At 50.3% G+C, this 13,367-nt stretch overlaps 1 protein-coding gene and 1 long non-coding RNA gene across 4 annotated transcripts in view; one reads left to right on the forward strand and one right to left on the reverse strand.

The window, feature by feature from the left end:
• LOC135056025 (uncharacterized) overlaps positions 1–11,917 on the reverse strand; it is a 33,856-nt gene extending 21,939 nt beyond the window's left edge. The window contains exon 1 of the long non-coding RNA XR_010243867.1: positions 11,805–11,917. This is a non-coding gene — a long non-coding RNA (uncharacterized LOC135056025). The remainder of the gene's footprint in view (positions 1–11,804) is intronic.
• A 166-nt stretch (positions 11,918–12,083) lies between these two features.
• WIPI1 (WD repeat domain, phosphoinositide interacting 1) overlaps positions 12,084–13,367 on the forward strand; it is a 93,327-nt gene continuing 92,043 nt past the window's right edge. For 2 of the 3 annotated variants that reach the window (XM_063960732.1, XM_063960733.1), the window contains exon 1: positions 12,084–12,276. In XM_063960732.1, coding sequence (XP_063816802.1) covers positions 12,206–12,276 — 71 coding nt within the window. In that variant the 5' untranslated portion in view covers positions 12,084–12,205. The remainder of the gene's footprint in view (positions 12,277–13,367) is intronic. The other variant, XM_063960731.1, reaches the window with a different exon arrangement.

Genomic DNA, 13,367 nt, shown 5'->3' on the forward strand with positions numbered 1-13,367 from the left:
CTCCCACTCTCCCTGCTCCCTACTGCAATCCCGGGATCCTGGGAATCCCGGGAATGAGCGTTTTTCAATCCTGAATCCCGGGATTGAAAAAACGGCCCGGGATTGGTTTCCCAATACCCGGGCTTTGCCAGGGTTCCTCACGTCTATCCACTAGGTGGTCAGAGTGAGGTAAAACTTGTTTAATCACCTTCTGACGCTTGAACCTATCTGGTTTCTTAGGAGGAACGGATGGCTCGTGATCATCCGTAATCTGCAGAATTAATTTAATAGCCTCCAAAAGATCAGGAACATCCACATGTGAACTACCCTCCCCATCAGCCGTATCTGAGTCAGAACCTGTGGGGTCAGTGTATGTGCTGTCTTCATCAGACGAGGTGTCAGTGACAGCAGTGGATTGTGAGGAGACGAGCGCTCGCTTAGAGGACCTCTTGGACTTAGGCGAGCGATGGTCAAACTTTTTAGTAGTCAGGGACTGGTTCAACTTCTTTAATTGAGCAGATAAATCGTCCGCCCACGGCGGGTTAGCTGCAGGGACCACATACGGTTGTACCGGCATTGGGGGTCCCATAGGGGGTGTTAGTTTTTGAACTAGCGTATGCAGAAGCATGGAAAAAGCGGCCCACGGAGGGTCAGTATGTGCCTCCGTTGCCATAGTCCCACTGGGGGGCAAGGAGCCCCCAGAACCAGAGCCCACAGCTGCTATATTCTCCTCATATGTGCCTGTGGCTTCAGCAACACCAGCAGTGTTCCGCACCAGAACCGTTACCCTCAGAAGCAGACATGATATAACTTGTAGTATGAAGTAACACAGTACAATTATTAGCAGCACTATATCCCTAAACCTAAACCCAAACCCCTGCGCAGTATAGTCAGCACCAGCAGAGATAAAGAAGAGATATGGTGACTAAATCACAGAGAAAAAATTAGAATTTACTCACCGGTAAATCTATTTCTCGTAGTCCGTAGTGGATGCTGGGGACTCCGTAAGGACCATGGGGAATATACGGCTCCGCAGGAGACTGGGCACATCTAAAGAAAGATTTAGGACTATCTGGTGTGCACTGGCTCCTCCCCCTATGACCCTCCTCCAAGCCTCAGTTAGGAAACTGTGCCCGGAAGAGCTGACACAACAAGGAAGAATTTTTGAATCCCGGGTAAGACTCATACCAGCCACACCAATCACACCATATAACACGTGATAGGAACCCCGGTTAATAGTATGATAACAAATGGAGCCTCTGAAGAGATGGCTCACAACAAAACCCGATTTTTGTAACAATAACTATGTACAGGTATTGCAGACAATCCGCACTTGGGATGGGCGCCCAGCATCCACTACGGACTACGAGAAATAGAATTACCGGTGAGTAAATTCTTATTTTCTCTGACGTCCTAGTGGATGCTGGGGACTCCGTAAGGACCATGGGGATTATACCAAAGCTCCCAAACGGGCGGGAGAGTGTGGATGACTCTGCAGCACCGAATGAGAGAATTCCAGGTCCTCCTCAGCCAGGGTATCAAATTTGTAGAATTTTGCAAACGTGTTTGCCCCCGACCAAGTAGCTGCTCGGCAAAGTTGTAAAGCCGAGACCCCTCGGGCAGCCGCCCAAGATGAGCCCACCTTCCGTGTGGAATGGGCTTTTACAGATTTAGGCTGCGGTAAGCCTACCGCAGAATGCGCCAGCTGAATAGTGCTACAAATCCAGCGCGCAATAGACTGCTTAGAAGCAGGAGCACCCAGCTTGGTGGGTGCATACAGGATAAACAGCGAGTCAGTCTTTCTGACTCCAGCCGTCCTGGAAATATATATTTTTAGGGCCCTGACTACGTCCAGCAACTTGGAATCCTCCAAGTCCCTAGAAGCCGCAGGCACCACAATAGGTTGGTTCAAGTGAAAAGCTGAGACCACCTTTGGGAGAAACTGAGGACGAGTCCTCAATTCTGCCCTATCCATATGGAAAATCAGATAAGGGCTTTTACAAGACAAAGCCGCCAATTCTGAAACCCGCCTGGCCGACGCCAAGGCCAACAGCATGACCACTTTCCACGTGAGATATTTTAAATCCACAGTCTTAAGTGGTTCGACCCAATGTGATTTCAGGAATGCCAAAACCACATTGAGATCCCAAGGTGCCACTGGGGGCACAAAAGGAGGCTGAATATGCAGTACTCCTTTGACAAAAGTCTGAACTTCGGGCAGTGAAGCCAGTTCTTTTTGGAAGAAAATCGACAGAGCCGAAATCTGGACCTTTATGGACCCCAATTTGAGGCCCAACGTCACCCCTGCTTGCAGGAAGTGCAGGAATCGACCCAGTTGAAATTCCTCCGTCGGGGCCTTCATGGCCTCACACCAAGCAATATATTTTCGCCAAATGCTGTGATAATGTCTTGCGGTGACATCCTTCCTGGCTTTGATCAGGGTAGGGATGACTTCCTCCGGAATACCCTTTTCCTTCAGGATCCGGTGTTCAACCGCCATGCCGTCAAACGCAGCCGCGGTAAGTCTTGGAACAGACATGGTCCCTGCTGCAGCAGGTCTTGTCTGAGCGGCAGAGGCCAAGGGTCCTCTGTAAGCATCTCTTGAAGTTCCGGGTACCAAGCTCTTCTTGGCCAATCCGGAACCACGAGTATGGTTTTCACTCCTCGCCTTCTTATTATTCTCAGTACCTTGGGTATGAGAGGTAGAGGAGGAAACACATAAACCGACTGGTACACCCATGGTGTCACTAGAGCGTCCACCGCTATCGCCTGAGGGTCTCTTGACCGGGCGCAATATCTTTTCAACTTCTTGTTGAGGCGGGACGCCATCATGTCTACCTGTGGTTTTTCCCACCGGTTGACCAGCATTTGGAAGACTTCTGGATGAAGTCCCCATTCTCCCGGGTGGAGGTCGTGCCTGCTGAGGAAGTCTGCTTCCCAGTTGTCCACTCCCGGAATGAACACTGCCGTCAGTGCTAACACATGATTCTCTGCCCATCGGAGAATCCTTGTGGCTTCTGCCATCGCCATCCTGCTTCTCGTGCCGCCCTGTCTGTTTACATGGGCGACCGCCGTGATGTTGTCTGACTGGATCAGTACCGGCTGGTTTTGAAGCAGGGGTCTTGCCTGGCTTAGGGCATTGTAAATGGCCCTTAGCTCCAGGATATTTATGTGAAGAGAAATCTCCTGATTTGACCATAGTCCTTGGAAATTTCTTCCCTTTGTGACTGCCCCCCAGCCCCGAAGGCTGGCATCCGTGGTCACCAGGACCCAGTCCTGTATTCCGAATCTGCGGCCCTCTAGTAGATGAGCCCTCTGCAGCCACCACAGCAGCGACACCCTGGTTCTGGCCGATAGGGTTATCCGCTGTTGCATCTGGAGATGGGACCCGGACCATTTGTCCAACAGGTCCCACTGGAACGTCCTTGCGTGGAACCTTCCGAATGGAATTGCTTCGTACGAAGCTACCATTTTTCCCAGGACTCGTGTGCATTGATGTACCGACACTTTTCCTGGTTTTAGGATGTCTCTGACCAGAGATGACAATTCCTCGGCTTTTTCCAGTGGAAGAAACACTCTTTTCTGGTCTGTGTCCAGAATCATTCCCAGGAACAGAAGACGTGTCGTCGGGACCAGCTGTGACTTTGGAATGTTTAGAATCCAGCCGTGCTGTTGTAGCACTTCCTGAGAAAGTGCCACCCCCACTATCAACTGTTCTTTGGACCTCGCCTTTATCAGGAGATCGTCCAAGTACGGGATAATTAAAACTCCCTTCTTGCGAAGGAGTATCATCATTTCGGCCATTACCTTGGTAAAGACCCTCGGTGCCGTGGATAACCCAAACGGCAGCGTCTGGAACTGATAGTGACAGTCCTGTACCACAAATCTGAGGTACTCCTGGTGCGGAGGGTAAATGGGGACATGCAGGTACGCATCCTTGATGTCCAGGGATACCATGTAATCCCCCTCCTCCAGGCTCGCAATAACCGCCCTGAGCGATTCCATCTTGAACTTGAACCTTTTGATATAAGTGTTCAAGGCTTTTAAAATTAAGATGGGTCTCACCGAACCGTCCGGTTTCGGTACCACAAACATTGTGGAGTAGTAACCCTTTCCTTGCTGAAGGAGGGGTACCTTGACGATCACTTTCTGTGAATACAGTTTTTGAATAGCCACCAACACTGCCTCCCTGGCAGAGGGAGTTGCCGGCAAGGCAGATTTTAGGAAACGGCGTGGGGGAGACGTCTCGAATTCCAGCCTGTACCCCTGAGATACTACTTGAAGGACCCAGGGATCCACTTGTGAGAGAGCCCACTGTGTGCTGAAAAACCTGAGACGTGCCCCCACTGTTCCCGATTCCGCCTGAGCAGCCCCAGCGTCATGCTGTGGACTTACCGGACGCAGGGGAGGACTTCTGCTCCTGGGAACTAGCTGTGTGCTGCAGCTTTTTCCCCCTTCCTCTGCCCCTCGGCAGAAAGGATGAGCCTCTAGCCCGCTTATTTTTCTGGGGCCGAAAGGACTGTACCTGATAATACGGTGCTTTCTTTTGCTGTGGGGTAGCCTGTGGCAAAAAGGTCGATTTCCCAGCAGTAGCTGTGGAAACGAGGTCTGAAAGACCTTCCCCAAAAAGTTCCACCCCTTTATAGGGTAAAACTTCCATGTGCCGCTTGGAGTCGGCATCACCTGACCATTGCCTAGTCCATAACCCCCGTCTGGCGACAATGGACATAGCGCTTATTTTTGATGCCAGCCGGCAAATATCCCTCTGTGCATCACGCATGTGTAAGACCGCGTCTTTTATATGGTCAATCGTTAGCAAAATATTGTCCCTATCCATGGTATCAATGTTTTCCGACAGGGAGTCTGACCACGCAGCAGCAGCACTGCACATCCAAGCTGATGCAATAGTGGGTCTCAATATAATGCCAGTGTGTGTGTATATAGCTTTTAGGGTACTTTCCAGCTTTCTATCAGCAGGTTCTTTTAGGGCGGCCGTATCCGGAGACGGTAGTGCCACCTTCTTTGATAAGCGTGTCAGTGCTTTATCTACCCTAGGGGGTGTTTCCCAGCGTGACCTATCCTCTGGCGGGAAAGGGTACGCAGCCATTAACCGTTTAGAAATGATCAATTTCTTATCTGGGGAAGTCCACGCTTCCTCACACACCTCATTTAATTCGTCCGATGCAGGAAAAACTACTGGTAGTTTTTTCTCACCAAACATAATACCCTTTTTTGTGGTACCTGGGGTATCATCAGAAATGTGTAATACATTTTTCATAGCCTCAATCATATAACGGGTGGATTTATTGGAGGGTACACTCGTCTCATCATCGTCGACACTGGAGTCGGTATCCGTGTCGACATCTGTATCTGTCATCTGAGGTAGCGGGCGTTTTATAGCCCCTGATGACATTTGAGACGCTTGGACAGGCACAAGCTGAGTAGCCGGCTGTCCTATGTCGTCAAACCTTTTATGTAAGGAGCTGACACTGTCACGTAATTCCTTCCATAAGTCCATCCACACTGGTGTCGACCCCGCAGGGGGTGACATCACATTCACAGGCATTTGCTCCGCCTCCACATCATTATCCTCATCATACATGTCGACACAGCAGTACCGACACACAGCAGACACACAGGGAATGCTCTTACAGAGGACAGGACCCCACAAAGCCCTTTGGGGAGACAGAGGGAGAGTATGCCAGCACACACCAGGGCGCTATATAACACAGGGATATCACTATACAGAGTGTTTTCCCCTATAGCTGCCTATAATATATATATACTGCGCCTAAATTGTGCCCCCCCTCTCTTTTTTACCTTTTCTGTAGTGCAGGACTGCAGGGGAGAGCCAGGGAGCTTCCTTCCAGCGAAGCTGTGAGGGAATAATGGCGCCAGTGTGCTGAGGGAGTTGGCTCCGCCCCTTTTTCGGCGGGCTTTCTCCCGCTATTTTATCGTTTCTGGCAGGGGTTAATATACACCTATATAGCCTCTGGGGCTATATATGGTGTTAGTTTTGCCAGCCAAGGTGTTATTATTGCTGCTTAGGGCGCCCCCCCCCAGCGCCCTGCACCCATCAGTGACCGCAGTGTGTGGTGTGCATGAGGAGCAATGGCGCACAGCTGCAGTGCTGTGCGCTACCTTGGAGAAGACAGAAGTCTTCAGCCGCCGATTTTCCGGACCTCCTTCTTGTTTCTGGCTCTGTAAGGGGGACGGCGGCGCGGCTCCGGGAACGGACGACGAGGTCGGGTCCTGTGTTCGATCCCTCTGGAGCTAATGGTGTCCAGTAGCCTAAGAAGCCCAAGCTACCACCACTTAGGTAGGTTCGCTTCTTCTCCCCTTAGTCCCTCGTTGCAGTGAGCCTGTTGCCAGCAGGTCTCACTGAAAATAAAAAACCTAAACTATACTTTCTTCTAGGAGCTCAGGAGAGCCCCTAGTGTGCATCCAGCTCAGCCGGGCACAGAAATCTAACTGAGGCTTGGAGGAGGGTCATAGGGGGAGGAGCCAGTGCACACCAGATAGTCCTAAATCTTTCTTTAGATGTGCCCAGTCTCCTGCGGAGCCGTCTATTCCCCATGGTCCTTACGGAGTCCCCAGCATCCACTAGGACGTCAGAGAAATACGTAATACAGTATCTCTTTGTGAAAATCCTATATTAGATAACACCTGACGCACCAAGCCCCCTCAGGTTATAGAATATAGGGATAGCAAGTTGAGTGAAAGACACGAGATGGACACCAGTCAGCTATCAATGCACACACAAAAAGTCACAGTTTGTACAATGCAGAGGTTATGACAGACAATAATACTGCACTGGACTAGCTTACACAGCTATATAGTCAATAGATATAACACTACACAGTAAGAAACTGGATGTATATCACAGGGTAATTGTACTATAAACCCGACTAAATGCACTCTTTCTTACTAACACTGACTAAAAAGGCAGGTAGAATACTTAAGTGTCATGTAAAGGCACAGCGCTGACAACCAGGCGGCTTTACATAGGAGGATTTGCCCAAGCAGTCCCAGGAACAGTGAGCTGAGGAGTAATGGCGCTGCAGACACTGACAGGGAGTGAGGAAAAGACAGAGATGCAGCTCCAGGGCGGGAACACTTGCTGGAAATGGCGCCCTGGGGCTGGGGGAGGGGCTTCAGGTCTAAGCCTTGTCCCCCTTGCTGGCAAAACCACCGGGTACTGTGGGCGATATTAAAATCGGTTTTAAGAGAAAACCTGACCTGCGCCCATGCCCTGGTGATCTAGTGGGATCGCCTGCATCCACAGTGTCCACCGCCAACACGCGCGGCCCGCCTCCCACTGACCGCGCCGGATTGCGATAAAGACCAGGTCCCGCGAGCGGGACCCACTTACCACCTCCAGAAGCGCGGCCACGCGATCCTGGAGAGCCCCAGCCGTGTGTGTCTAACATGAAGAAAACCGGAGCCTCCGCTGTAGGTACCCGGCAACCAGGGGTCGGGAGTGTACAGCGCCGCTGGGGAGAGCTGGAGCTGCAGCAGTGAATGTCACAAGACATTTACCACCGCTGCTGCCCTTGAAATCTTCACTTTTTACCTCATAAAAAGCTTTTCTTAGGGCTGCCTGGAGCAGTCCCTCTGTTAAGTGCCTGCTTACTGCAGCACCAACTGACAAAACTGAGCTCCTGTGCTGGGAGGCGGGGTGATATAGGAGGCGGCGCTGTGCATTCTGGGAACAGTCAAAGCTTTGAGCCTGTTGGTGCCTCGGATCAAGATCCTACTCTACACCCCATTGTCCAGACTTGTGGAGCCCAGTGTACCCCGCAGCAGAAATATAATTTCCTGTAACCTTCTAGACCGCTCCTCAGGGGTTAAGCGGGACCTATTCACTTGCATAGGCTCATCAGAAGAGGAAGACTGAGGCTGTACTTGATGCATAACTCGATGCTTACGAATGTCACTTCGAGAATGTTAACTGGGACGTTCACATAGACGCAGATCCAATTTTACACATAAAGAGATCAAAGCCTCCAGTTGCTCTGGGATCAGCTGACCGCCAGTGTCATGGCGGTGCCCATGCAGTGCAGATGGCGGGAACACAGCGGGATACACACCAGGTGGATTTCAGGGGTGCAAAGAGGTAAAGGGTTCTGTGCACCGTGGACAGGACGCACACACAGCATCAGGCTGGGACCGTGACCTCCAGAGGCCTGCGCACTAGCGCGCTGGGAAATAAGATACCGCTGAACGCTGATTCCGGACACTGGTGAGCTAACATGTGCCAGTACTGGTGTATAAAGTGCAACATCATTATAGTCTGCCCATTACAGATATGCATCATCTACAGTATATATACACCCGCAGCATGACAGAGCCCCAGCTCCCAGCAGCAGGACTTCCAGAAACCCGGCAGCTCCTGTCTGAGTAGCGACGTCCCCCCCTACCCCCGTATAGTCCGGCCCTGGTGTTCGTCATGTTGACGGGCTTTTAACTAGTATATGTATGTATATAGTATACGTATCTTTCATATGCTTAGCTTTCAATTCTGTACTGTTATCTTTAGTAACTTGTAAGGGTGTGGCTCCAAAGGGCTGCGCTCTAACTAGCAATCATGGTAAAGCCACATTTGCTTATTTCTGCTTGCACCTCATAAGATCACAAGCAGAAATAAATGAAGAAACTCTGTTTCAAGCTGTGGTTATGTTCCTTAACGATGTGAACTGAATTGCTTTAATCAGTTAAGCCTATTAAGCTACCTGAATCAGCCCTCAAATGTGTTTGTGAAGACGAGTGCTATTGGGAGAAAAGGGCTATATAACAGGGGTGAAGGCACAAGAAAATGGACGCTACAGCCAAATAAGGGTAAGGAGCACCAGGCAGTCCACAGGCCAATGGTGTGGATTATTAGGGGGGAGGCATGTAAGCCCCCGCCTCCCCCCCTTCACACATTGCTAGCCCCACTGGCCAGTGAAAGGCAGCAGGGCTAGGATGCACCAGGGGTTAAAAGGGGCATCCAAAGGAGAGAGAGCTCTCTTTCCGCTCTCCCACATTAAAAAACAAGACACAAAAACAGTTTGACCTATACAGCAGATGTGAATTTGTGTATCTTATTTCAGTGGAAATCGGTGCACTAGGCATGGTAAGTGGGGACTGTCAGAATGCCTCACATATTCACCATTTAGTAGGCCACACGCTTGGTTCCAGCTAAATACAGCCTAGGCCATATGGGGTGAGGGTGTTATGCGCATGGTAGCTGGTCCCAAAGGTAGGAAGCGTGGTCGCGATACTGGGCCGAGCTCACCCCAGGTGGTAATACATGGAAATTGTGAGAGCTTTGCATCCCACTTTCATTTATTTGCCCTGCGATTTGTTGTAATTGTATTCTTTAAAATTAAGCTGAGACCAATTTCTTTTGCCCAAAATTACTAGTCTCAAGTAAGTTATTGGTTGGGACACTATGGTGGGGTGGTGGAAAATTGGCCTCTCCATTCTTAATAAAATTATTATTGCCTACCTCCCAGGTGTCCCAATCTTCACAGGATAATCTAAATGCGGGTACCCGATTCTGGAATGCCAGCGATGGACGGCTATATTGTTGATTCATATGACGTTCAACGATATAGTGCGTACACACAATGTTATTGTACAACAGTGACGTGACGTTCCCGAACATGTAGCTCAGCCCGACATTGACGGGTTGAGCTGCATGTCAGCTCAATATTGGTGAACGCTGAACAGTGTGCAGGAGTGCGCATCATTCATCGGTCACCAATATTACCCCCATACACACTGGACGATTTCAGCCTAAAAATTATTTTTTAGGCTGAAATCGCCTAGTGTATACCCCCCTTAATGTTGGGAGGAATGTTATGATAGAACTTCTAACTGACCCAATTTCAGCGGGTCAGTACTGAATCGCAGGCCATAAATTAGGTAAAGCATGAGCAAATAGGTGGCGTTTTGAATACAGCTGGCGGGTCAAGACAGGGATTGGAAACATGGCTTATTTTTTGGAACAATGCTGCAAGTATTAATGTTCGGTGATATGTTATTATGATTATTAATGTAAGCTCAGCACGAGGGTGATAACAAACCTCAGCAATTAAATGGTTAATGGTTCATTATCAGATACTTTCCAAGATGTAGACGTTAAAAAAAATTGGTACAGGAAGCGTGGCCATTTGTAGAGGGGCTCGAGTCACAAATGGGCGTGGCCATGTGTAAAGGGGGCGTGAGACGTGTCAGTGGTGATTCGTCTATGGGACTGGCAGCTGTTCCTGGGGGCTGCTGTAGGGAGGCCAATCCCGGGCCGTTTTTTCAATCCCGGAATTCCCGGGATTGCAGTAGGGATCAGTGAAAGTTGTAGGGAGCAGCGCTGGAGGGTGTAGGTAGCGGTGCGGGAGGTAGGGAGTGTGTAGGTAGCGGTGCGGGAGGTAGGGAGTGTGTAGGTAGCGGTGCGGGAGGCAGGGAGTGTGTAGGTAGCGGTGTGGGAGGTAGGGAGTGTGTAGGTAGCGGTGCGGGAGGGAGTGTGTAGGTAGCGGTGCGGGAGGTAGGCAGTGTGTAGGTAGCGGTGCGGGACTCAGGAGGGAGGGTGTAGGTAGCGGCAGGGAGGGTTGGTAGTGGCGCAGGAGGGAGGAAGGCTGTAGGGAGCACCACTGAATGTACGGAGGGAGGGTGGGTGTAAGTAATAGTACTTACTATTAGGCAGGGCGGCAACCATGAACACACTGAACGCGGCGGCATTTCAAATGAAGCGCCGGCCGCCAGCCAACCAGAGCTGGCGGACCGGCAGCCAATCAGGGAAGCGGCCGCAGCAGTCGCTCCTGATTGGCTGCCGCTGCAGCATCCCTGATTGGCTGCCGGTCCGCCAGCTCTGATTGGCTGGCGGCCGGCGCTACATCTGAAGTGCCGCCGCGTTCAACTTGTTCATGGCTGCCGCCCGCCTAATATTAGTAAGTACTATTACTTACGCCCACCCTCCAGCGCATGCGCAGTATAATCCCGTGAATCCCGGGATTGGATGCTCCAATCCTGGGATTCAAATCCCGGGATCCCGCCGATCCCGGGATTGGCCTCCCTAGGCTGCTGGCGCTGCCAAGGAAAGGTGGAGGGAGCCGCCTGACACTGAGCAGCGCTGCGATACATATCCAGATAGTCTAAAATCCGGTACAATTGGTACACCCCCGTTTTAGCTGGTACAGACCTTAAAGTGAGCTGCAATGTGCAGGCGCGTCGGACGACTACAATGGGTATCGGTGGTCAGCGATGGGATGGTGCAAAGGATCTATTTGCACGGGCGTTCGCAAGGTGATTGACAGGAAGAGCCCATTTGTGGGTGACAACTGACTGACGTTTTCAGGGAGTGTCCGGAAAAACACAGGCAGGCTCAAGCGTTTTCAGGTAGGGTGTCTGACCCGATCAGCAGGATTCAATCGCACTGGAAGAGTAAGTCCTGGGCTGCGCAGAGACTGCACACGCAGCTCAGCTACACGTGATCGCACACCTGCACAGCTAAAATGCACTCCCACTGTATGCGGCAACTGTATGTATGATCGCAGGGCAGCAAAAAAACGCAGCTCAGCGATCAGATCTGAATTACGCCCTGTAATCGTACACACTGTGCTACCATTCTACTGTGTTAAAAACATGGCAGGAGCTGATTGGTTGCTACTTTATCTCTCTCTCTACATCTACTACCCATAGCATAAGCTTTAAAATAGATCATATAGCTCACAGTATGGATGCTGCCAGTGTAGGCAGTTAACAGAGACCTGGCACACTTTAAAAACTTTTCTACGCTGGCTCGGGAACAGAGGATATAACCAACATGAACACGGGTCATTACTCACGAATCACTAACATAACATGCAGGCGGCGACTATATAACACTGACACCTCAGAGGCTCAGACGGTTGTGTCTATGTTGCCTCAGACTGACATTACTAGTAGCTTCCCTGTCTCGTGTCCCGATCACCAATCAGGAGCGGCCCTTTAGGGGAAGGGGTGGGGATTATGGTGCTCACTCTGACAGTCCCGTGATTTGGCGGAAGTTCGCTGCTGAAAGACACTTTATGATGATTGGCTGATTGTAAAACGCCCTGGCCAATGAAGGTGAAAGGTGGAGATAGTATTGCCGGAACTGGCCAATTAAAATTGCGGAAAGGTGGAGAGGCGCTGTCAGCTGTTGTTTGTTTATTGCGGATGTGGAAAGTACTGTGAGCGGTGAGGTGCCCGGGCCACAGCTGATGATATGGATGCCGGAGGAGGAGCAGGGGCAGATGGAGCGGAGGTCTGCTGTCTGTCCTACAACCAGGACTGCACGTAATATACCCTGACCGTACCGCTGTCACACCATATACCGCTGTTATATTATTACTGGGCAGGAGGGGGCCACACCATTATTCTATTATTACTGGGCAGGAGGGGGCCACACCATTATTATATTAATACTGGGGAGGAGGGGGTACACTGCTATTATATTATTACTGGGCAGGAGGGGGCTACACAGCTATTTTATTAATACTGGGAAGGAGGGGATACACCATGATTATATTAATACTGGGCAGGAAGGAGCCACACTGCTATTATATAATTACAGGGCAGGAGGGCCTACACCGCTATTATATTAATACTGGGCAGGAGGGGGCTACACCGCTATTATATTATTACTGGGAAGGAGGGGATACACCATGATTATATTAATACAGGGCAGGAGGGGGCTACACTGCTATTATATTAATACTGGGCAGGAGAGGGCTACATCGCTATTATATTAATACTGGGCAGGAGGGGGCTACACTGCTATTATATTAAAACTGGGCAGGAGGGGCTACACTGCTATTTTATTAATACTAGGAAGGAGGGGGCTACACCATGATTATATTAATATTGGGCAGGAGGAGGCTACACCGCTATTATATTAATACTGGGGAGGAGGGGGTACACTGCTATTATATTACTGGGCAGGAGGGAGCTACACCGCTATTTTATTAATACTGGGAAGGAGGGGATACACCATGATTGTATTAATACTGGGCAGGAAGGAGCCACACTGCTATTATATTATTACAGGGCAGGAAGGAGCCACACTGCTATTATATTATTACAGGGCAGGAGGGACTACACTGCTATTATATTATTACTGGGCAGGAGGGGGCTACACCGCTATTATATTAATACTGGGCAGGAGGGGGCTACACCGCTATTATATTAATACTGGGCAGGAAGGGGCTACACCGCTATTATATTAATACTGGGCAGGAAGGGGCTACACCGCTATTATATTAATACTGGGCAGGAGGGGCTACACCGCTATTATATTATTACTGGGCAGGAGGGCCTACACCGCTATTATATTATTGCTGGGCAGGAGGGAGCTACACCGCTATTATATTATTACTGGGCAGGAGGGG

This window comes from Pseudophryne corroboree, chromosome 3 (assembly GCF_028390025.1).
Source record: "Pseudophryne corroboree isolate aPseCor3 chromosome 3, aPseCor3.hap2, whole genome shotgun sequence".
In the NCBI taxonomy this organism is placed as follows: Eukaryota; Metazoa; Chordata; class Amphibia; order Anura; family Myobatrachidae; genus Pseudophryne; species Pseudophryne corroboree.